The following is a 25,419-nucleotide window of genomic DNA, read 5'->3' as shown; positions in this document are numbered from 1 at the left end:
CCCCTGCAGCTCATGCCTATAATTAGCCCTGACACCCACTTCTGTCTCACATTCCAACACTACTGACACTCCCTGTATAACTCAGCCTGCAGCCTTGTGCCTTTATATGGTCACAGAACAACCCCTCAGTGACTTCTAATATCCTTATCATTTACAGTAGGGGGTACATTATCCCTTATAATACATGAGTGATACTCAGAGTTTCCTGTATAACTCAGCCTGCAGTCTTGTGTCTTTATATGGTCACAGAACAACCCCTCAGTGACTTCTAATATCCTTATCATTTATAGTAGGGGGTACATTATCCCTTATAATACATGAGTGATACTCAGAGTTCCCTGTATAACTCAGCCTGCAGCCTTGTGTCTTTATATGGTCACAGAACAACCCCTCAGTGACTTCTAATATCCTTATCATTTACAGTAGGGGGTGCATTATCCCTTATAATACATGAGTGATACTCAGAGTTCCCTGTATAACTCAGCCTGCAGTCTTGTGCCTTTATATGGTCACAGAACAACCCCTCAGTGACGTCTAATATCCTTATCATTTACAGTAGGGGGTACATTATCCCTTATAATACATGAGTGATACTCAGAGTTCCCTGTATAACTCAGCCTGCAGCCTTGTGCCTTTATATGGTCACAGAACAACCCCTCAGTGACTTCTAATATCCTTATCATTTACAGTAGGGGGTACATTATCCCTTATAATACATGAGTGATACTCAGAGTTCCCTGTATAACTCAGCCTGCAGCCTTGTGTCTTTATATGGTCACAGAACAACCCCTCAGTGACTTCTAATATCCTTATCATTTACAGTAGGGGGTACATTATCCCTTATAATACATGAGTGATACTCAGAGTTCCCTGTATAACTCAGCCTGCAGCCTTGTGCCTTTATATGGTCACAGAACAACCCCTCAGTGACTTCTAATATCCTTATCATTTACAGTAGGGGGTACATTATCCCTTATAATACATGAGTGATACTCAGAGTTCCCTGTATAACTCAGCCTGCAGCCTTGTGTCTTTATATGGTCACAGAACAACCCCTCAGTGACTTCTAATATCCTTATCATTTACAGTAGGGGGTACATTATCCCTTATAATACATGAGTGATACTCAGAGTTCCCTGTATAACTCAGCCTGCAGCCTTGTGCCTTTATATGGTCACAGAACAACCCCTCAGTGACTTCTAATATCCTTATCATTTACAGTAGGGGGTACATTATCCCTTATAATACATGAGTGATACTCAGAGTTCCCTGTATAACTCAGCCTGCAGCCTTGTGTCTTTATATGGTCACAGAACAACCCCTCAGTGACTTCTAATATCCTTATCATTTACAGTAGGGGGTACATTATCCCTTATAATACATGAGTATAGGAACATGGTTGGAACAGTCACTCATCACAAGTTCCTCTCTAAAGTGTTGATTAGATCCCCCCCATTCATTTCTCTGCACCACCCAAGGGTGACAGGTCCCACAATTAAGTAATTGTTGGTTTAGGGGGGTCCCCAGTGCTGGTGTAGATCAGACCCTATAGATGACATGTCCTGGAGACACTTTATAACTGTGAACTCCATCTGCCATTTACCTCCAATTAAGTGAGTGTGTGTAAATATCAGTACGCACAAGGGGGGCACAAGGGGGTATAAGGAGGGTATAAAGGGGTACAAGGGGGTACAAGGGGGGTACAAGGACTGTATAAGGGGGTACAAGGGGGGTACAAGGAGGGTATAAGGGGGTACAATGAGTGTATAAGTGGGTACAAGGGGTACAAGGGGTTATAAGGGGGTACAAGGGGGGTACAAGGAGGGTGTCAGGAGGGTATAAGGGGGTACAAGGAGTGTATAATTGGGGTACATGTGGTGTTGCCATTGGGCAGTTATGGGTCCATGTCCAGTAGAAAGAACTGGGCCCAGTACTGAGTCATGTGATGAATCAGGCTCCTCCTTGTTTAGTAATGTGATCACACCTCCCAACTGTTCCTTTTTCGGAGGGACAGTCCCTCTTTTGACAGCTCAACCCGCAGTCCCTCATTTGTACTGGAAAGTCCCTCTTTTCTCTGCACTGAACAGCCAGAAAAAGAAACAAAGTTTCTCACTTAATTGGCTTTTAGCAGAGAGCCCAGAACAGCTAACAGGTGCAAATAAGATACTTTGTAACAATTTTGAGAGACAAAAACCCAGTTTAGATGAGGAGAAATATTTTCAAACTTTCATAACCTGCCAAATTTTGGAAAACAAACATGGTAATTAAGGGGTGTGGCCACAGAAAGGGGTGTGGTCAAAAAATTGCTGCGCTACGTGCGGGAAAAAATTTTTTGTCCCTCTTTTTACTTCCAAAATGTTGGGAGGTATGTTGTGATGCATCTGAGGAAGAACATGTGACAGTTTCATTTCAATTCAAACTTTAATATTTTCTACATTTTACAGAGAATCACGGGTTTGATATAAATATAATATAAAGGTAAGATTTCATTGGCTGAGGTCACTCCATCTGTATTTGTCCCATTCGGGAGAGAAAGGGTTACATTTGGGGGTAGAGAGTGTGTTGCACAGGCATTTGCATTGAGGTGGTCTGGGCTGTGACGAAGGTGAAGGGCTGTTTGCGTTTCTTTATCTCTCGAGCCATTTGGCACCAGGAGCAGGAGTAGCACCAGCACAACATGCAGCAGTCGTCACAGATGGAGCCCTGGGGTGAGACACACAACATACAAATGAACCACCAATAGGAAGAGAGCAGGCATCAATACTGCCTTGTGATTGGACAGGCCCATGTTTAATTCAATGTCCAGCTTGTAGCAGGTAAAGGTGCTATAAATATCTGAACTCATGTTCCCTAGTGACCCCCAGTGAGGGAGGAATCAGGCGGCCGCTCCCTCAAACGGAACAAATATTTGCTTAAGGGAATTTGTTTTGGCAGCTGACAGTTTATAAGGTGACAGTGAGTAGAAACAAGAGGACATGTGTCCGACTGACAGAAGGAGCTCGTTCCTTTTCCCCAGAGGCAGCACCCACCTTCTATAATGTCACTTTATTCTGCCCACCCTAGGGTGACTGTGGATGGACTGTTAGCACTATACTTCCCCTGAACTCTTTGCTCTAGAGAGGTCTCCCGGGGGTAAGGGGTCTTCACATATTCAGCCCATTATTCCCTCCTCTGGCCAAGTGGGGAATGTGGGGACATCTGATTGGTTCCTGGACCAGACTCAACCTTCTCTGAGAGGCAACATTTTTATTCCCCTCAAAAAGGGCAAATGACGTCTCAGTTCTGCACCAAACCGGTCCCTCTGGGAGAGACTTTGCCCTCAGGAATGAGATGACAGTTTTAGCCTCGCCCTGTATTTGTGTATTTGTGTATTTGTGTATTTGTGTATTTGTGACGCGGCTCTGGGAGGCCTCAGGCTCAATGTCACAACATTATGGGTCTCTCATTAGGGTTATTTTTAGCTTCTGTTGCCCTTTTACTAAAACAAACACATTGATGCATTGATGCCCCTGCCCCCTCCTGGGTTTTTACTTTAGTAGGAAGGACAACACAGACACTCTTTTGTTTTCATTTTGGAAAATTAATTGTATACTCCCCCTTTACTTCATCACACTCACTTGACTTTGTGTCCCCAGGGGTGGGCAATCACTAAGTCTTTAAACGACACTGTACAGCTTAGTACATCATGCCCCCAGCCTGTACTACATTGCCCTATCCATTGGGTGACCAGCCCCCCTAGATTGCAGTACTCTGGGTCAGACTCACAGGCTCGTAATCAGTCTAGGACTGAACAACTGAAGGTGGAGGAGACTGATTGTTCCGATTCAGCCCCTGGTACCTACCCAAGATATTGTTCATCTAACGTAGAAAACAACACAGAGTTGCCCCACGATTACAACGTATGGGGTATTTGATGGACTAAGCGGTGGTGAGAAGGGAGGAGCTTGCCGGTATTTGGGTGATTTCCTCAATGTATTTAGTGTCATTTCTTAACTCCTCAGTGATTCTACAATATTGCCCTAAACAAGGCCCCCCCGTTGTGTTCCAACATCACCTGAGGCTTCTCCACTCCCAGGAACCATTTCATTTAGTAAGAGACCTTCTCATCTTGGCATGTCCACCTACAGTCTGGGGGTCTATAGCTAAAATACCAACGTGGAGGACAAATTGATTGGGGGTTCCCATTTCAAGTGCAGAATAAAAAGAAAGTGCCCCCAAGTTGTTGCTCCCAGACTTACAGGAATGCGGTATCTCTCTCTGACAGAAGCCCTCATGGCCAAGGAGATAGGGGGGCAAGCTGTGCCGCATCCAATATAGCCCATACAAAAGGGGTCCAGAAGGGGGAGGCAGAGGCACTCCTTGAAGTCATTGACTGTCTTGCACTGGAAACAAGGGAAGCACCAGAACGCAAGGCAACCTGGGAGAGGGAGGAGCACAACAAAGTGTCAGAATAAGGAGCAAGAATTCTGCAAGTGGGAGGGATGAGACAAAGGACTGGGGCAAAGGACAAGGAAGACCTGGAGGAATATACAGAGTTAATGGCCAGGAAGGTGCAGGTTCTGCTGCAGAACATCTAGATTATGGGTTGGTTTGGGGGTCACTTACAGATTCCGCAGTCATCACAGCAGTCACAGATCCCAGAGTTCCAGTCATTTGATTGTGTGACAGTCACTGTCTGAGAGACTGCAAGGGGCTGGACGGAGACAGTCTGCATGGCCTGGGAATAAAGAAGAGAACTGAGATAGAATGACTTTTGCCTTCCACTCTCTTTCCCTCACAAAATCAGCTGCCCTAATACCATAGAATAGCGCCAAGTATTACCATGCTTTGGTCACGACCAATGAGAATGAGGCCCATTTCTGGTCAGTTCTTCTGACCTTCTGCTGTAGGCCACAGTGAAGGTTTCTTGGGGATAACCACATTTTTTAAAGGGGATCTTCACCTTCCAAACACTTTTTCCAGTTCAGTTGTTTTCAGATTGTTCCCCAGAAATAAAGACTTTTTTCAATTGCTTTCCATTATTTATTTATTGTTTACAGTTTTTTCCAAAATCTACGTGTAAAGTTTAATGTCGGTGTCTCTGGTGTTTGAGTTGGACAGTTCAGTAATTCAGGGGCAGATTCTGAACTGTTACGATTTTACAACATTGATTCGAAACCTTCTTCAGCAGCATCTCTGGAGTATTAGTAACTATTGTATCAATTCTAACAAAGATAAGAAATGTATCAACTAAATATATCAATTTAGAATAGTTTACAGGGTCGGCGACCCCCCCCCAGAGTTGCTTTAAAAGGTGGAAAATGACACTTTACACTTCAATATGAGAAAAATGGTGACACATAGATAATAAAAAGTCATTGGAAAAAGTCATAATTTCTAGTGATCTGTCTGAAAACAACTAGTTGTTTGAAGGTGAACAACCCCTTTAACTAAGATGATGATGCTGATTTGCTTCAGCCCCCAACTGACCCAGTGAGTCCATGGAGCTAGGGTCATTGTAGTCCATCAGTATCTGAATGGAGATGAGACATCAATCCCTGCTCCATTTTGTCACCCTTTAGGGAATGAACATGACACCAATGAGAAGACAAGGATTGTCAAGAGTCTAGCCATGGGTCCCTCTGCATTTAGACAATTGCCTGGTTGTCTTTCACATGAAAGGAAGGTGGTGTCTCTGCAGTGGTTCCCACCATGTCAGTGTACCCTAAGCCTTCATGGGTATTAGTTCTAATTTAAGGTTTATTACCCAGGCTGGGGTCTGAAGTGAGACATTGGGGTTAGAATGGGCAGAAGTCATGCAGAAACCTGCAATCTAATGGTCACTTCATTATAGAAAAGACCAGTAAATTCTTCATCCATATACTTGACCAGGACAGACTTTGTGAGGACAGGACTTTCCCAGTGTCTGGGTCTATATGACTGAAGATCTGCCTCTAATTATCAGGCTTCTGAAGAAGTGGCATGGAAACTGCACCTTTAATTACACCTGCAACACTCAGGAACGTCATCTCAGTCATCTGGGATCTTGCTCTACCGGCTCAAGATCTACTGGCAGATACCGATCTATCTTTTGAGGAAATAAAAGGCTAGAAAATGTATAATCCAACATTCTAGTGATATTATTGCCCCTATAAAGTGCCATACATTGAAGTATTAGTTACTCCTGCCCCCGGGGAGAGAGAGATCCTACATTGTACCACAAAATTTCCACGGCACCGATGGGATGAAACAAATTCTAACCATTATTTCTGCTCTTAAATTGTGCTTTTGCCAGCGGTTTCGCATAAATTATTGCCAAATCTCTGGGTACCAATTACCAGTAGATGATGCCAAGATGAATTCCAGTAGTCAGTGTCATTGTTAATTACCCACTTGTTGCCTCTCTGTTTCCATCAGTCCCTGGCCACTGCCCCAATCTCCTTCTGAAAACCCCTCTGCTCCCCTCAATTCCCCTACTCTCCTTCCCCACTACCAGCTCTACCACCACCTTTAATCTCCTCTGAGGAGACCTGGATCTCCTTGTGCCCATCACTCACCTCTTTCTCTCTTGCTCTACAAAGTCGGTGTGAGCGAAACCAGGGCAATTTCACTATTTTAGTGTCTGTAGTAGGAATGTGCCCCAACCAGTTACTCCACAATAGGCAGTTACGGGAAAGGGGGGTCAACCTCTTGCCGATTAATTCTCTGCTCAGATTTACATGTTTTCATGGAGACCAGGAAACATTCATGTGCCAAAAGTTTAGTCATTCCGGTTCCATTATAACAAGAGCAAATGAATCAGACACAATGGAGAGTGGCCACCTGCCAGCTGTTCTATTAGCCTGGTCTGTAGCAATGGCTCCCGTGTTATTAATAGGGAAGAGATAGGATGCTGGTGTGTGCAGAAAGATGGAAGCCCTACTCACACTGACCCCAGAAGAAGAACAGTACAGAGAAGACAGGCACTGTGGGACATTCTAGGGTAGTGGGTTCAGTGTATGCCCCAAAAATGAACTTGGGGTACCCTAACCATTTCCTGAAGCCCCTGTGGAAACAAACAGAATAGGACTCCTGGTTCTGAATGATAGTTCCCATCCCAGGTCAATATATATTACAAAACATGGCACCCTGAGCATTATGGGTAAACAGCCAGCCAGTATATAGGACAGAACATGGCACCCTGAGCATTATGGGTAAATAGCCAGCCAGTATATAGTTCAGTAGATCATACTGAGGCTCTGAGTAATCCCATATATAAAATATACTGTAGGAACTGTGGTTTAATCATTACTTTGGATATGGACAATAGGAAAACTCAATGTATACACTTTTTCCGAGCACTGCTCTATAGGAAAGAGAAGCTTCTCTGCCAATCTATTGGCTCGTTCCAAAAAATGAGTCTGACTATGAGACGAACACCCAAGTGTCAAATCCTGAAGGTCAATCTCAGTAACACTGGTCCATTTACCCCATTGCCCTATTGAAATTGATTTGTATTTTGTGACTCCTCTTGACTTTTTTCAGCCTACCACCAGAAAGTTTCCATCAGGACTGATCCACCTCCATCCACCATAATTATTGATAATGATGATCAGTAAGTCAAACAATAAGGAGAGGGTTGATACTGATGGATTTTTTTGCAGTGAAATGACTGTGCCACACATGAGAAGATCATTGAATTCAAAGACACATTGGACCAGGTTGTCCAACCACAGGAGCCATGTCTTTGTGAACACATGCATTTGCATATCTACTGAATTACTTAGACAGGGGCCCAGGGAATGTGCACTGACCCATTTGGTTATGTCAGTAGCACTTCCCTTATACTTATATACATTTCTACTTAGCAATGTGAGTGCTCCCACAACCCCCTTTTGTATTTGCATGAGGATTTTGTTGCAGTGAAATGACTGTGCCACACATGAGAAGATCATTGTATTCAAAGACACATTTGACCAGGTTGTCCAACCGCAGGAGCCATGGCAACACGCCGGGACAGAACCTGATAGGGCAATTATATGATGGCTGAGAACAACACTATAAACTCTGTCTGGTTGCCATGCATCTTCTAAGCCACCTACAGAGCAGGTCTATGTGATAAAACATCTACACCCAACTGTTCCTGGGCCCTGGAGAAAAACTAAACTGCCCCTCTGGGCATTAACTATATTCATATTTATCCTTAGCCCCAAGGAGACTTTCCATGAGTGGGAACTATGAACAGTAACTCTTCTCACTCCTCCTGTACTCTGAGCACCAGGACAGCTCTTCTGCACTGGCTTGTTAAGAAGTCCCTGGGGAAGGAAGGTGGAACCAGTGCTCATTTCTAGAAATAAATGTGGGACATGTGATGGCATAAACTACCCATAGGCACAGGGCTAGTGAATGCAGTTCTAGTTCCCAAGTCTAAGGAGAGGGACAACATTGTTCTCTGTCATTGAACTCATACTGTGGGGGGGGGGGGGCTGCTGGAGAGCCTGCGGCAGGAGGCCTCAGTAAGGAGATCAAGCCCTAGGCTGTGGGAATTCAATTTGGTTGGTCTCAAAGACATCTTAGTGTTATCCACTGGAATTTCAGGAATTTGATATTCTGAGTTATAATTCAGCTTAGAGACAAATCCTCCACTCATTCTGCGTGGGCCCAGCCGAGGTTAGCAGTCACATGGAAATACTTGATGTCGGGTTTGTCTAGCCTCTGGGTATGTTGAGGTATGTGGGTGTGGGTATGTGGAGATATGTGGGTATGAGTATGTTGAGGTTTGAGGGTGTGAGTATGTTGAGGTTTGTGGGTGTGGGTATGTTGAGGTGTGTGGGTATGTTTAGATATGTGGGTGTGGGTATGTTGAGATATGTGGGTGTGGGTATGTTGAGGTGTGTGGGTATGTTTAGATATGTGGGTGTGGGTATGTTGAGATATGTGGGTGTGGGTATGTTGAGGTGTGTGGGTATGTTGAGATATGTGGGTGTGGGTATGTTGAGGTTTGTGGGTGTGGGTATGTTGAGGTGTGTGGGTATGTTTAGATATGTGGGTGTGGGTATGTTGAGGTTTGTGGGTGTGGGTATGTTGAGGTTTGTGGGTATGTTTAGATATGTGGGTGTGGTTATGTTGAGATATGTGGGTGTCGGTATGTTGAGGTTTGTGGGTGTGGGTATGTTGAGGTTTGTGGGTATGTTTAGATATGTGGGTGTGGGTATGTTGAGATATGTGGGTGTGGGTATGTTGAGGTTTGTGGGTGTGGGTATGTTGAGGTGTGTGGGTATGTTTAGATATGTGGGTGTGGGTATGTTGAGGTTTGTGGGTGTGGGTATGTTGAGGTGTGTGGGTATTTTCAGATATGTGGGTGTGGGTATGTTGAGGTTTGTGGGTGTGGTTATATTGAGGTTTGTGGGTATGTTGAGGTTTGTGGGTATGTTGAGGTTTGTGGGTATGTTTAGATATGTGGGTGTGGTTATGTTGAGGTTTGTGGGTGTGGGTATGTTGCGGTTTGTGGGTGTGAGTATGTTGAGATTTGCGGGTATGGGTATGTTGAGGTTTGTGGATGTGGATATGTTAAGGTTTGTGGGTGTAAGTATTTGAGATATGTGGATGTGGGTATGTTGAGGTTGGTCGATGTGGGTATGTTGAGGTGTGTGGGTATGTTTAGATATGTGGGTGTGGGTATGTTGAGATATGTGGGTGTGGGTATGTTGAGGTTTGTGGGTGTGGTTATGTTGAGGTTTGTGGGTGTGGGTATGTTGCGGTTTGTGGGTGTGGTTATGTTGCGGTTTGTGGGTGTGGGTATGTTGAGGTTTGTGGGTGTGGATATGTTTAGATATGTGGGTGTGGGTATGTTGCGGTTTGTGGGTGTGGGTATGTTGAGGTTTGTGGGTGTGGGTATGTTGAGGTTTGTGGGTGTGGGTATGCTGAGGTTTGTGGGTGTGGATATGTTTAGATATGTGGGTGTGGGTATGTTGCGGTTTGTGGGTGTGGGTATGTTGAGGTTTGTGGGTGTGGGTATGTTGAGGTGTGTGGGTATGTTTAGATATGTGGGTGTGGGTATGTTGAGGTTTGTGGGTGTGGTTATGTTGAGGTTTGTGGGTGTGGGTATGTTGAGGTTTGTGGGTGTGGGTATGTTGCGGTTTGTGGGTATGTTGCGGTTTGTGGGTGTGGGTATGTTGAGGTTTGTGGGTGTGGGTATGGGGTGTGGGTATGTTGAGGTTTGTGAGTGTGGGTATGTTGAGGTTTGTGGGTGTGGGTATGTTGAGGTTTGTGGGTGTGGTTATGTTGAGGTTTGTGGGTGTGGGTATGTTGCGGTTTGTGGGTGTGGTTATGTTGCGGTTTGTGGGTATGTTGAGGTTTGTGGGTGTGGGTATGTTGAGGTGTGTGTGTGTATGTTGAGATATGTGGGTGTGGGTATGTTGAGGTTTGTGGGTGTGGTTATGTTGAGGTTTGTGGGTGTGGGTATGTTTTGGTTTGTGGGTGTGGTTATGTTGCGGTTTGTGGGTGTGGGTATGTTGCGGTTTGTGGGTGTGGGTATGTTGAGGTTTGTGGGTGTGGGTATGTTGAGGTTTGTGGGTATGTTTAGATATGTGGGTGTGGGTATGTTGAGATATGTGGGTGTGGGTATGTTGAGGTTTGTGGGTGTGGGTATGTTGAGGTGTGTGGGTATGTTTAGATATGTGGGTGTGGGTATGTTGAGGTTTGTGGGTGTGGTTATGTTGAGGTTTGTGGGTGTGGGTATGTTGAGGTTGGTGGGTGTGGGTATGTTGAGGTGTGTGGGTATTTTCAGATATGTGGGTGTGGGTATGTTGAGGTTTGTGGGTGTGGTTATATTGAGGTTTGTGGGTATGTTGAGGTTTGTGGGTATGTTGAGGTTTGTGGGTATGTTTAGATATGTGGGTGTGGTTATGTTGAGGTTTGTGGGTGTGGGTATGTTGCGGTTTGTGGGTGTGAGTATGTTGAGATTTGCGGGTATGGGTATGTTGAGGTTTGTGGATGTGGATATGTTAAGGTTTGTGGGTGTAAGTATTTGAGATATGTGGGTGTGGGAATGTTGAGGTTTGTGGGTATGTGGAGATATGTGGATGTGGGTATGTTGAGGTTGGTCGATGTGGGTATGTTGAGGTGTGTGGGTATGTTTAGATATGTGGGTGTGGGTATGTTGAGATATGTGGGTGTGGGTATGTTGAGGTTTGTGGGTGTGGTTATGTTGAGGTTTGTGGGTGTGGGTATGTTGCGGTTTGTGGGTGTGGTTATGTTGCGGTTTGTGGGTGTGGGTATGTTGAGGTTTGTGGGTGTGGATATGTTTAGATATGTGGGTGTGGGTATGTTGCGGTTTGTGGGTGTGGGTATGTTGAGGTTTGTGGGTGTGGGTATGTTGAGGTTTGTGGGTGTGGGTATGCTGAGGTTTGTGGGTGTGGATATGTTTAGATATGTGGGTGTGGGTATGTTGCGGTTTGTGGGTGTGGGTATGTTGAGGTTTGTGGGTGTGGGTATGTTGAGGTGTGTGGGTATGTTTAGATATGTGGGTGTGGGTATGTTGAGGTTTGTGGGTGTGGTTATGTTGAGGTTTGTGGGTGTGGGTATGTTGAGGTTTGTGGGTGTGGGTATGTTGAGGTTTGTGGGTGTGGGTATGTTGCGGTTTGTGGGTGTGGGTATGTTGCGGTTTGTGGGTGTGGGTATGTTGAGGTTTGTGGGTGTGGGTATGGGGTGTGGGTATGTTGAGGTTTGTGAGTGTGGGTATGTTGAGGTTTGTGGGTGTGGGTATGTTGAGGTTTGTGGGTGTGGGTATGTTGAGGTTTGTGGGTGTGGTTATGTTGAGGTTTGTGGGTGTGGGTATGTTGCGGTTTGTGGGTGTGGTTATGTTGCGGTTTGTGGGTGTGGGTATGTTGCGGTTTGTGGGTATGTTGAGGTTTGTGGGTGTGGGTATGTTGAGGTGTGTGTGTGTATGTTGAGATATGTGGGTGTGGGTATGTTGAGGTTTGTGGGTGTGGTTATGTTGAGGTTTGTGGGTGTGGGTATGTTTTGGTTTGTGGGTGTGGTTATGTTGCGGTTTGTGGGTGTGGGTATGTTGCGGTTTGTGGGTGTGGGTATGTTGAGGTTTGTGGGTGTGGGTATGTTGAGGTTTGTGGGTGTGGGTATGTTGAGGTTTGTGGGTCTGGGTATGTTGAGGTTTGTGGGTGTGGGTATGTTTAGATATGTGGGTGTGGGTATGTTGCGGTTTGTGGGTGTGGGTATGTTGAGGTTTGTGGGTGTGGGTATGTTGAGGTGTGTGGGTATGTTGAGGTGTGTGGGTATGTTTAGATATGTGGGTGTGGGTATGTTGAGGTTTGTGGGTGTGGTTATGTTGAGGTTTGTGGGTGTGGGTATGTTGAGGTTTGTGGGTGTGGGTATGTTGAGGTGTGTGTGTATGTTGAGATATGTGGGTGTGGGTATGTTGAGGTTTGTGGGTGTGGGTATGTTGATTGTGTGGGTATGTTGAGATATGTGGGTGTGGGTATGTTGAGGTTTGTGGGTGTGGGTATGTTGAGGTTTGTGGGTGTGGGTATGTTGAGGTGTGTGGGTATGTTGAGGTGTGTGGGTATGTTTAGATATGTGGGTGTGGGTATGTTGAGGTTTGTGGATGTGGGTATGTTGAGGTGTATGGGTGTGGGTATGTTGAGGTTTGTGGGTGTGGGTATGTTGAGGTGTGTGTGTATGTTGAGATATGTGGGTGTGGGTATGTTGAGGTTTGTGGGTGTGGGTATGTTGATTGTGTGGGTATGTTGAGATATGTGGGTGTGGGTATGTTGAGGTTTGTGGGTGTGGGTATGTTGAGGTTTGTGGGTGTGGGTATGTTGAGGTTTGTGGGTGTGGGTATGTTGAGGTGTGTGGGTATGTTGAGATTTGTGGGTGTGGGTATGTTGAGGTTTGTGGATGTGGGTATGTTGAGGTGTGTGGGTATGTTGCGGTTTGTGGATGTGGGTATGTTGAGGTTTGTGGGTGTGGGTATGTCGAGGTGTGTGGGTATGTTGAGGTGTGGGTGTGGGTATGTTGAGGTTTGTGGGTGTGGGTATGTTGAGGTGTGTGGGTATGTTGAGATATGTGGGTGTGGGTATGTTGAGGTGTGTGGGTATGTTTAGATATGTGGGTGTGGGTATGTTGAGATATGTGGGTGTGGGTATGTTGAGGTTTGTGGGTGTGGGTATGTTGAGGTTTGTGGGTGTGGGTATGTTGAGGTTTGTGGGTGTGGGTATGTTGAGGTTTGTGGGTGTGGGTATGTTGAGGTTTGTGGGTGTGGGTATGTTGAGGTTTGTGGGTGTGGGTATTTTGAGGTTTGTGGGTGTGGGTATGTTGAGGTGTGTGGGTGTGGGTATGTTGAGGTGTGTGGGTATGTTGAGGTGTGTGGGTATGTTTAGATATGTGGGTGTGGGTATGTTGAGGTTTGTGGGTGTGGTTATGTTGAGGTTTGTGGGTGTGGGTATGTTGAGGTTTGTGGGTGTGGGTATGTTGAGGTTTGTGGGTGTGGGTATGTTGCGGTTTGTGGGTGTGGGTATGTTGAGGTTTGTGGGTGTGGGTATGTTGAGGTTTGTGGATGTGGGTATGTTGAGGTGTATGGGTGTGGGTATGTTGAGGTTTGTGGGTGTGGGTATGTTGAGGTGTGTGTGTGTATGTTGAGATATGTGGGTGTGGGTATGTTGAGGTTTGTGGGTGTGGGTATGTTGATTGTGTGGGTATGTTGAGATATGTGGGTGTGGGTATGTTGAGGTTTGTGGTGTGGGTATGTTGAGGTTTGTGGGTGTGGGTATGTTGAGGTTTGTGGGTGTGGGTATGTTGAGGTGTGTGGGTATGTTGAGATTTGTGGGTGTGGGTATGTTGAGGTTTGTGGATGTGGGTATGTTGAGGTGTGTGGGTATGTTGCGGTTTGTGGATGTGGGTATGTTGAGGTTTGTGGGTGTGGGTATGTCGAGGTGTGTGGGTATGTTGAGGTGTGGGTGTGGGTATGTTGAGGTTTGTGGGTGTGGGTATGTTGAGGTGTGTGGGTATGTTGAGATATGTGGGTGTGGGTATGTTGAGGTGTGTGGGTATGTTTAGATATGTGGGTGTGGGTATGTTGAGATATGTGGGTGTGGGTATGTTGAGGTTTGTGGGTGTGGGTATGTTGAGGTTTGTGGGTGTGGGTATGTTGAGGTTTGTGGGTGTGGGTATGTTGAGGTTTGTGGGTGTGGGTATGTTGAGGTTTGTGGGTGTGTTGAGGTTTGTGGGTGTGGGTATTTTGAGGTTTGTGGGTGTGGGTATGTTGAGGTGTGTGGGTGTGGGTATGTTGAGGTGTGTGGGTATGTTTAGATATGTGGGTGTGGGTATGTTGAGATATGTGGGTGTGGGTATGTTGAGGTGTGTGGGTATGTTGAAGTGTGTGGGTATGTTTAGATATGTGGGTGTGGGTATGTTGAGGTTTGTGGGTGTGGGTATGTTGAGGTTTGTGGGTGTGGGTATGTTGAGGTTTGTGGGTGTGGGTATGTTGAGGTTTGTGGGTGTGGGTATTTTGAGGTTTGTGGGTGTGGGTATGTTGAGGTGTGTGGGTGTGGGTATGTTGAGGTGTGTGGGTATGTTTAGATATGTGGGTGTGGGTATGTTGAGGTTTGTGGGTGTGGGTATGTTGAGGTTTGTGGGTGTGGGTATGTTGAGGTTTGTGGGTTTGGGTATGTTGAGGTTTGTGGGTGTGGGTATGTTGAGGTTTGTGGGTGTGGGTATGTTGAGGTTTGTGGGTATGTTGAGAAGCTAGAGCTACCAGCTGAATTATACATTATGGGACCCAACACATGGTACCTGGGCCCTGGCCCTGCCATTAGTATAAGGAGCCCAGAAGAAAAGAAAAGAGAGGGAAAGTGACTGGGTGACATTCTGGGAATAGCAGAAAGTGCACCTGTGGGGCGGGAAAGATCTCACCTGATGAAGGTTACCTGTCTCCTATTCAGTAAGCTTCAGTCATACTTCAAGAGCTGGTGACAGAACAGGTTCTTCCATGTGTCCCCTTCATTTGTACTCAGTTCTTATATTGGCTGTTTGTATGTGTAACAGGTACCTACTGACCATACACTACTTGATCCAATCCAATCTGGTTCCTCCACCACACTACTAACTTGTCACGGTCGGCACCCAACACCAGAACAAACACCAGGCACCCTGGTCTCGGCTCGTGCTTCACCAGTAGTGTGACCGCCTTTGGGCCTCAGGAGGAGCCCTCGGCTTACTTGGATGCCACCTGGACTTAAACGAGAGGTGCAAGATGAGGGTTCTGGAAAGGCAGAGGGGCACGACAGTAAAGCAAAGTCTTTGGACAGAAGATCGCAGTACAAGGCGTTAGGCAAAAGAGTAGTCAGATCAGGCCGGGTCGAGGCAGGCAGAGAACAAACGTTATCAGACAGGCAAAGGTCAAACCAGGGAGTCAATCAGAGGGTTAATCAGAGGCGGTGGTCAGTAATCAGGCAAGGGTCAGAATCCAGAAGTCAGAATAGTCAAATAGCCAGGCAGGGGTCAAAAACAGGAATCAAACAGGTTCAGAGTATAGCACAAAGCTCAGAAGCACCAGGAACAAAATCCTATCACGGGCAATGACAAACTGTGGGAATGCCCCTTTAATACTTTCGAATTTGGCGCCATTGCGTCATTACGTCAGCGCGCATGCGCCTTTAAATCCGGAAGTGCGCATGCGCACTCGCACTAGGAGAGAGCCGGCACAAGAAGAGGATCGGTGCGGCGTGACGGGCGTCCCCCCACTAGACCACCAGGGTGAGACTTCGTTACATAACTGTCCTGACATCAGATACCAAGGATCAACTAAGGAACATTTCTCCATCCTTGTTCTTTTCACCTTTCCACAAGCTCTTATGCAGTTCATCATCCTCTTCCTCAACAAAATGCTTTAGTTCTACCCGTATCTATAATATCCCACGCTCTCTGTCTCCTATTCAGGTTCTTCTTCCACCTCATCCTCTTGGTTGGTCTACAAATGGAACAAGCTTGGCTAAAGACATCCTGAAGTGGCTTGGTATATATATATATATATATATATATATACAGCACAGCACGTCAATAAGTCAAAGTTGCCTGGGTGCAATAAGCCCAAAAGTTAGGTAGAAGGAAAAAGAAGCTTGCACTCTCAGGACTTATCAAGTCAAAAATGGTGTTTATTCAGAAAAAATAACTAAGTTATTTTTTCTGAATAAACACCATTTTTGACTTGATAAGTCCTGAGAGTGCAAGCTTCTTTTTCCTTCTCTCTCTCTCTCTCTCTCTCTCTTTATATATAGTGATCATATCCCCTTATATATTTATATATAGTGATCATATCCCTCTTATATATTTATATATAGTGATCATATCCCCTTATATATTTATATATAGTGATCATATCCCCCTTATATATTTATATATAGTGATCATATCCCCTTATATATTTATATATAGTGATCATATCCCCTTATATATTTATATATAGTGATCATATCCCCTTATATATTTATATATAGTGATCATATCCCCTTATATATTTATATATAGTGATCATATCCCCTTATATATTTATATATAGTGATCACATCCCCTTATATATTTATATATAGTGATCATATCCCCCTTATATATTTATATATAGTGATCATATCCTCTTATATATTTATAAATAGTGATCATATCCCTCTTATATATTTATATATAGTGTTCATATCCCCTTATATATTTATATATAGTGATCATATCCCCTTATATATTTATATATAGTGATCATATCCACTTATATATTTATATATAGTGATCATATCCCCTTATATATTTATATATAGTGATCATATCTCCTTATATATTTATATATAGTGATCATATCCCCCTTATATATTTATATATAGTGATCATATCCCCCTTATATATTTATATATAGTGATCATATCCCCTTATATATTTATATATAGTGATCATATCCCTCATATATTTATATATAGTGATCATATCCCCCTTATATATTTATATATAGTGATCATATCCCCTTATATATTTATATATAGTGATCATATCCCCTTATATATTTATATATAGTGATAATATCCCCCTTTACTGTCTCTTCTCCAGTGTAACAATCCCAACTTGCCTTTCCCCATAGCTTGGAATCAATTCCTTTGCAATATAAAAGATCCATTGAATGATAAATAAAAGCATTTGCGTGTTGATTTATTTGCACAGATAACAACTAACGCAGGGAATAGTCACTATACAAATTCCTTAGTGAATGTTCACAATTGAGGAGCTTGTTACTCAATAACTAGAAGGAAATGTTGTGCAGCTAAACTGCAATCACATGAAAGTCTGTCTAGTTTAACTGCTCCTTGTGTAAACTTTACTTGATATCACTACAGACATTAACTGGACCCTGCATTGTTTACACCTAAAATTCAGACTATAAACTCCTGCATTGGTCACACCAGTGATCCCCCTGTTTTGTTCACATTTGTGACATCTCTATTTTTTACACCCCTAAAGTCCTGTTCCACCTGAGACCCAGACTGAAACTGCCACATTGTTCATACTCTGTCTTCCCTATACTCCCTGTGTGTGTAATACTCTGTCTGTCCTATACTCCCTGTGTGTGTCATACTCTGTCTGTCCTATACTCCCTGTGTGTATCATACTCTGCCTGTCCTATACTCCCTGTGTGTGTCATACTCTGCCTGTCCTATACTCCCTGTGTGTGTCATACTCTGTCTGTCCTATACTCCCTGTGTGTGTCATACTCTGTCTGTCCTATGCTCCCTGTGTGTGTCATACTCTGTCTGTCCTATACTCCCTGTGTGTGTCATACTCTGCCTGTCCTATACTCCCTGTGTGTGTCATACTCTGCCTGTCCTATACTCCCTGTGTGTGTCATACTCTGTCTGTCCTATGCTCCCTGTGTGTGTCATACTCTGCCTGTCCTATGCTCCCTGTGTGTGTCATACTCTGTCTGTCCTATACTCCCTGTGTGTGTCATACTCTGTCTGTCCTATACTCCCTGTGTGTGTCATACTCTGTCTGTCCTATACTCCCTGTGTGTGTCATACTCTGTCTGTCCTATACTCCCTGTGTGTGTCATACTCTGTCTGTCCTATACTCCCTGTGTGTGTCATACTCTGTCTGTCCTATGCTCCCTGTGTGTGTCATACTCTGTCTGTCCTATGCTCCCTGTGTGTGTCATACTCTGTCTATCCTATGTTCCCTGTGTGTGTCATACTCTGTCTGTCCTATACTCCCTGTGTGTGTCATACTCTGTCTGTCCTATGCTCCCTGTGTGTGACATACTCTGTCTGTCCTATGTTCCCTGTGTGTGTCATACTCTGTCTTCCCTTTGTTCCCTGTGTGTGACATACTCTGTCTTCCCTATGCTCCCTGTGTGTGACATACTCTGTCTTCCCTTTGTTCCCTGTGTGTGACATACTCTGTCTTCCCTATGCTCCCTGTGTGTGTCATACTCTGCCTGTCCTATACTCCCTGTGTGTGTCATACTCTGTCTTCCCTATGCTCCCTGTGTGTGTCATACTCTGTCTGTCCTATACTCCCTGTGTGTGTCATACTCTGCCTGTCCTATGCTCCCTGTGTGTGTCATACTCTGCCTGTCCTATGTTCCCTGTGTGTGCCACTCTGTCTGTCCTATACTCCCTGTGTGTGTCATACTCTGCCTGTCCTATACTCCCTGTGTGTGTCATACTCTGCCTGTCCTATGCTCCCTGTGTGTGTCATACTCTGTCGTTCCTATGCTCCCTGTGTGTGTCATACTCTGCCTGTCCTATACTCCCTGTGTGTGTCATACTCTGTCTGTCCTATACTCCCTGTGTGTGTCATACTCTGTCTGTCCTATACTCCCTGTGTGTGTCATACTCTGTCTGTCCTATACTCCCTGTGTGTGTCATACTCTGCCTGCCCTATGCTCTCTGTGTGTGTCATACTCTGCCTGCCCTATACTCCCTGTGTGTGACATACTCTGTCTGTCCTATGCTCCCTGTGTGTGTCATACTCTGTCTGTCCTATACTCCCTGTGTGTGTCATACTCTGCCTGTCCTATACTCCCTGTGTGTGTCATACTCTACCTGCCCTATGTTCCCTGTGTGTGTCATACTCTGCCTGCCCTATGCTCTCTGTGTGTGTCATACTCTGCCTGCCCTATACTCCCTGTGTGTGACATACTCTGTCTGTCCTATGCTCCCTGTGTGTGTCATACTCTGTCTGTCCTATGCTCCCTGTGTGTGTCATACTCTGTCTGTCCTATACTCCCTGTGTGTGTCATACTCTGCCTGTCCTATGCTCCCTGTGTGTGTCATACTCTGTCGTTCCTATGCTCCCTGTGTGTGTCATACTCTGCCTGTCCTATACTCCCTGTGTGTGTCATACTCTGCCTGTCCTATACTCCCTGTGTGTGTCATACTCTGCCTGTCCTATGCTCCCTGTGTGTGTCATACTCTGTCGTTCCTATGCTCCCTGTGTGTGTCATACTCTGTCTGTCCTATACTCCCTGTGTGTGCCATACTCTGTCTGTCCTATACTCCCTGTGTGTGACATACTCTGCCTGTCCTATACTCCCTGTGTGTGTCATACTCTGTCTGTCCTATACACCCTGTGTGTGACATACTCTGCCTGCCCTATGTTCCCTGTGTGTGACATACTCTGCCTGTCCTATACTCCCTGTGTGTGACATACTCTGCCTGTGGAACATAAGCCTGGTAGGGTTTGTTCTGGGGGGGTTGTTAGTATTTGATATTTATTTTTAGGGGCCCCTAAAGTGTTTAATCATGTGCTGGGGGTGCTGTTTTATCTACAAGGGAGGAAGAGGCATATGGATTTGAAGGTGTGTCTTAATATGACTTAATGCCTCACTTAATGTGGACATGGTCTTGTAGTAACATGGGTGTGGTTTAAAGTGGATGTAGTTTAAAAACAGGGAGTGGCTAACAGTGGCTTCCATTATTGGCCCTGCACCATGTAGGCCAGAAACATTAGGGGCCTTGGTAGCACAGAAGTCTGCCTCCCTTGTGTTTAGGGGAGAACCCCCCATACTTTTCTCTGTGTCTGATCCTAAAGAGCTGCAGGTTTGTACAGCTGGAGAGTAGAGATATTCCCTGTATTTCTATTATTTCTATTATATCTTATTGTTGTTCAGCTGTCAGGAGATGCTGGGAGTTGCAGTTGAATAACGACTGACTGAATTATAAATATTGGGGCCCCTGTTCCCCTAAGGACAAGCCAGCAGGGGGCAGTGAAAGACTGAGTAGTGCTATAGTAAACTTAGTGGCACCGTCTCTACTATGAGTTTACTTTCATATATTTGTGCACCGGATGAAACTTTTCTCTCAGGCGTCGGCCCTCACAACAGATTTACATTAAGGCTAAACCTCCCCGAACCCCCCTGTTATATTAAAACTCTTAAAAAAAACCCTTACGGAGTTCAGTGAGTTACACTTTGCCTGTTCATAAGAGGGTTTTGATCCAGCTCTTATTCCGCCTCCCTGATAAATGAAAGCTTCCATTAATGGCAGGAATAGTGGGGCAGAGACAACTCATGTTCAGCCGGGTCAAGACGTCACAGATCTCAGATCTTCCTCAACACGTTGAGTTCCCTTTGGAGTTGAAGTGAAGTAGTAACTGTGGCCTCCAGAGCTGATCCTGGTCCTTCTGTCTCGTCTGACAGTCCCTGGTACATGTCAACATCTGTATTCATTATGCAGATTAACTGGGGGCAGCTGGGAAACTAACAATATGTCTACTCTAGCCCCATGTCAGATTTCAAAATGAAACATAAAAAAATCCCACGACAGTGTCGCACCAATTGACTCCTAATAGGTTCTAGGAGGTCCCCCATCAGCAATTCGGCAGGTTTTAGATGGCGAATGGTCAAATTTTTAAAGAGACAGTACATGATAAATTTCGATATTCAAATTTTTTAATTTTTTTTGAAATTCAAAACGAATTTGGACTATTCCCTAGTCAAAGTACACAAAATATAGCTCGAAATTTAAAAAAATTTTGATTCGAAAATTCACCCCGACCTTTGCCCCTTAGGGGTATATTTATCAAAGAGGAGAGATAGAGATCACCACAGTCCTCTAGAGTGAAATTCCACCCCTCTCCATTCATTTCTATGGGATGTTACAGGCGTATTTATCAAAGGATCTTCTACAAATCCCATAGAAATGAATGGAGAGGGGTGGAATTTCACACTAGAGGACTGTGTAACGTCACTCTTTGATAAATTTACCCCTAAAGAGCTTCATAAAGAGCTGCTGAGCTGAAGCCAGTTGCATTTCCGCGGTATAAAACGGCTAAAATCTCAGAAACAAATCAAAACAGAAGACGGAAGTAAATTTTAAAAGTCAGAGGACCCTTCTGAGTAAGTTTATGTCAGTTGATTTTTGCATGATTTACGTCAGGCCACGTATGGCCACTTTTAGTCTCTCCAAACAAACAAATCACTCTCCAACTGTGGTCACAATGGAGTGGAGGCAGGGTGTAGTGCAACTGTAACAATGGGCTTATGCACAAGAACTGGGCACCAGAGGTTCTTTATACTTAACCAAAGAACTTAGTTTATTTACAGGATCATTTACAATGGAGTACATAGGAGATATAGTACAATGGATTAGTTAATACTCACAGTACTAGAGAACAGCTGGATTACAATAGTAGCAAATGAGAAGGTACCGCAGCTTTCAGCCTGTGCCCTAAATGGACCAGGGGAAATTCTACCAACCCTAAGTCTCTGCACTTAGTCCCAACCTCTGGCTTATTTGTACCCGGGATCTGAAAGAGGACCTGTCACCTTGAGGCATGAGTAAAATAATAGTAATATATATCTTTTCCCTCCTTAGTTAAACCCTTTAGTCTGCGGCTTTTGTTTATATCTGAAATGGATAAGAAAATCTCCTACATGTAAAAAAGTGCTTCATAGGCGCTGCCATGTTGAAACAGGACCCCTTTGTTTTGTATGTGTGGGAATGTGCCCAATCTCATGGATGTTTAGTCATAGAGTATCGTGTGTGATAGACAGGCTCTGCACCACTCATGTCACACCAGCACTTTATAGTCTATTACACTGACCCCCAACCAGTAACTCGTGAGTAACATGTTGCCCCCCAACCCCTTGGATGTTGCTCCCAGTGGCTTCAAAGCAGGTGATTATTTTTGAATTCCAGACTTAGAGGCAAGTTTTAGTTGTATAAAAACCAGTTGTACTGCCAAACAGAGTCTCAATGTAGATTGATAATCCACATAGGGGCTACTAAATGGCCAATCACAGCCCTTATTTGGCACCCCAAGAACATTTTTCATGCTAGTGTTGCTCCCCAACTCCTTTCACTTCTGAATGTTGCTCACGGGTTCAAAAGGTTGGGGATCCCTGGTCTATAAGGATATTAGCACATTGTGTGGGGCTACTACTAAAAATCTCAAACGATGAAATTACCGAAACGCTAAAACCTACTAAAAATCTGGGCTCATTTATAAACACTGGTCAAATTTGAACCTGGACAGTAACCAATGAAATGTTTCCTTTCATCGTTCAATCTGCAGCTGCCTGTAAAAAGCCGGTCACTGATTGGTTGCTATGCGTTACTGCCCAGGTGCAAATTTGCCCAGTGTTTATAAATGAGCCAACTTTAGCTTAAAGTCAACCCCAAAATAAAATTGTGCCTTATAAGAGAGGACAGGTAAAAATTATGTAAAATCCGGGAAAATGTAAAATTAGGGAAATGTGTTAAAGTCACGTTTTCTTCAAGTACTGAAAGATATGCCAGGCCCCCTCATTTCTGTGCACTAACACATGTCTCTAGTGCCGTCCCAGCTCTCATACTATAAACATCTTATTCTCTGGAACGTCTCATTACTCTGAACAAATAGTAAATATGTATCATTTTATGTACTCCCAGTAGTACTTTACTACATTTTCAAAATACATCACAGAAATCAGCAATAATTGGCTCAGAGCAGACCCTCTTCTCTCAGCCTTCAGTAATACACAGGGACACAGAACATACACAGAACATACACAGAACATATACAAGGACACACAGAACATACACAGAACATACACAGTGGACACACAGAACATACACAGAACATACACAGAACATACACAGAACACACACAGAACACACACAGAACATACACAGAACACACACAGAACATACACAGAACATACACAGAACATACACAGTGGACTGGTCCTACATAGACTCGTAGCTGTACGTCAGTCTGTCAGTCTGGGGGAGGAATGTGACGTAGGAATCGTATATTATTGACATTGTACAATAGAAGGTGTAATGACACTGGTTGTACAATTCAGCAATAGGACAGAACTCAGATACAGACACTGCTGAGATTTAGGCTTCAATACAAATAAAGAGCCATCAGGAGGGAGTGTGTGAATTAACCAAATACTTTCCCTTGTCAGGAGTAGAGTAATTGTTCACATAAAGAGCAGAAATCAGCGGCACCATTATACGGAACAACGAATTTTAGGAATCCTCCGGGAAATTCCTGTCCTCCATGTGATGTCCTACGGCCCAGTGTTGGACTGGGATACCAGGGGCCACCAGAAAACCTTCGTTTTTTTATACCTCCTCTCCTCACTCAACTTCTTTATTCTCCTAGTCTCTTTTCTCTACATACTATACTATATTCTTCCATTATTAGCCTCTTTGTTCCCATAAAGAAATAGAGAATGACCATGAAACAGGCCAAAGGTTAGAAGAAGCAGGAGGGGCCACTGACACCTGGGCCCCCCAGGAGTTTTCCTGGTATCCCAGTGGGCCAGTCCAACACTGCTACGGCTTAGGAATGCCACCTCGGGTGCTTTTACTGCCACTCATCCTCCAAATCTGCAGTCACACCTCCGTCCTCTACCCTCCCTGCTCAGCCGTCAGTCATACGAACTCTGCCTTCATCCCTCCGTCTTCTTCCCTCCACCCTCAGCCTTCTGCCCTCCCTGCTCAGCCCTCTTCCCTCCATCCTCTTTCCTCTTCCCTCAGTCTTCCGCTTTACCTGTTCATCCCTCCGCACTTCTCCCGTCGCTCTCCCGTCGCTCTCCCCCCTCAGGACTCATCCGTCAGTCTTCTCTCTAAGCTCCTAAAGTGGTGAGAGAGCATTTTCAGTCCAAGAAAGTGGAAATTTAAAACATCTCTATAATAATAGTGGCGAAGTGATGAAGAGGTAAAGAGGAAGGCTCAGTGCTGAGGGTAGAGGGCTGAGCAGGGAGGGCAGAAGGTGGAGGACTGAGGGTGGAGGGAGATGGAGGGCTGAGTTCGTATGGCTGATGGTTGATCAGGGAGGGTAGAGGACGGAGATGTGACTGCACATTTGGAGGATGAGTGGGGGGTAAAAGCACCCTAAGCCGTAGGGGGTGTACCCCATTTTGCTTAAATTCCTGTGTGCCGATTCCTCCTTTCTCTTTATTCCTAATCCGTAGGACATCGCATGGAGGACAAGAATTTCGCTGGAGGATGTAAAAAAAATACGTTGTTCCGTTCCATTACCCAAGGTTCAACTTTAGCTGCTACTCCTGATCTGTAACACTAGCGGCTTATCTGACTCCCCCTCCCTTCTCATTCCTCCTGCTGATAAACATCTCCAAGGTCTGCACAGGTTCCCCATGGCCAATTCCAACAATATGATCATGTTTCATCCGACCTCCAGCCCCCGACAGCTGCACAAACTAAACATATCGGCAATGCTGATCCTACCCATAATGCCCTGCTCTCCCGTCTTTCAGCAAAGTCGAGACTTCAGCCAGTATCTCGTGGACATTTTGTAATGCAGGAATAAACGGAGCTTTAGTGAGATTTGATTTCATTAAATCGAGGTATGTGGTTTGTTTTATCAAGGGTCGAATTTCGGATTGAAAAAACTTCAAAATTCGAATTCAAAAAGACCAACCGAAATTAAGTCAAAGTTTGTTTTTTTTAAGGTCGAATAAGTCTGTTTTCGATTGGATAGGTCTGTATTCGGCCGAAATTCGAATTGTTCAAAAGTCCTCCAATTGACTCCAAATAGGTTCTAGGATGTCCCCCATAGGCTAAAACAGCAAGGCAACTACATGAGAGTATTAACCCCCCGTGCCCCCCGCAGTACCTGAATCACCAGCTTGTGCCGACCCCTCCCTGCAACTCTGAGACTTTATTAATGGGGTGGGGGGGCTCAGCTACATTATTTAACCCCTTCCTGGATTGACATCATGGGATACGGGTTCATGTCAATAAATCCTGATGTAAAATGCACAGACTGAAGGACATGGAGTTCTATGTGCCCCCCGGGGGGTACTCTGCACAAACAGCCAAATACCCCGTTTGGGAGGTGAGAAAAGTGACATCAGTTTCTATGGGGGGGCCCTGAATGTGCTGCATGGAAAGTGCCCGCATATTTATTTCTTTAGCGCACGGATTTAATTCAGGCTCCTCCCCCTATTTAATC

At 44.8% G+C, this 25,419-nt stretch overlaps 1 protein-coding gene across 2 annotated transcripts; it reads right to left on the bottom strand.

Moving 5' to 3' along the window:
- Positions 1-2,407: 2,407 nt before the first annotated feature.
- XB5717875.L (provisional ortholog of placenta associated 8 L homeolog) lies at positions 2,408-24,016 on the bottom strand. Of its 2 annotated transcripts, none has more exons than XM_018253918.2 (4): positions 23,995-24,016; positions 4,606-4,717; positions 4,239-4,417; positions 2,408-2,703 (listed from the first exon to the last, which is right to left on the bottom strand). In XM_018253918.2, exons 2-4 carry the CDS (start codon positions 4,712-4,714, stop codon positions 2,539-2,541), a joined length of 453 nt encoding a protein of 150 aa, XP_018109407.1. In that variant the 5' UTR covers positions 4,715-4,717; positions 23,995-24,016; the 3' UTR covers positions 2,408-2,538. The 2 variants fall into 2 exon arrangements, with proteins under 2 accessions (XP_018109407.1, XP_041443352.1); XM_041587418.1 differs by lacking the exon at positions 23,995-24,016 and adding an exon at positions 6,537-6,596.
- Between the last annotated feature and the right edge of the window lie 1,403 nt (positions 24,017-25,419).

Source organism: Xenopus laevis, chromosome 3L (assembly GCF_017654675.1).
Source record: "Xenopus laevis strain J_2021 chromosome 3L, Xenopus_laevis_v10.1, whole genome shotgun sequence".
NCBI lineage: Eukaryota > Metazoa > Chordata > Amphibia > Anura > Pipidae > Xenopus > Xenopus laevis.
This window is presented reverse-complemented; position numbering and strand designations above follow the sequence as displayed.

Bases quoted from the DNA above. Each gene is read 5' to 3' on its own strand.
- XB5717875.L (XM_018253918.2), bottom strand. From the start codon at position 4,714: ATGCAGACTGTCTCCGTCCAGCCCCTTGCAGTCTCTCAGACAGTGACT. The intron at 4,418-4,605 runs GTAAGTGACCCC...TCCCTCTCCCAG, and splicing joins CTGTGATGACTGCGGAATCT to GTTGCCTTGCGTTCTGGTGC. The intron at 2,704-4,238 runs GTAAGTCTGGGA...GTCTCACCCCAG, and splicing joins GAGAGAGATACCGCATTCCT to GGCTCCATCTGTGACGACTG.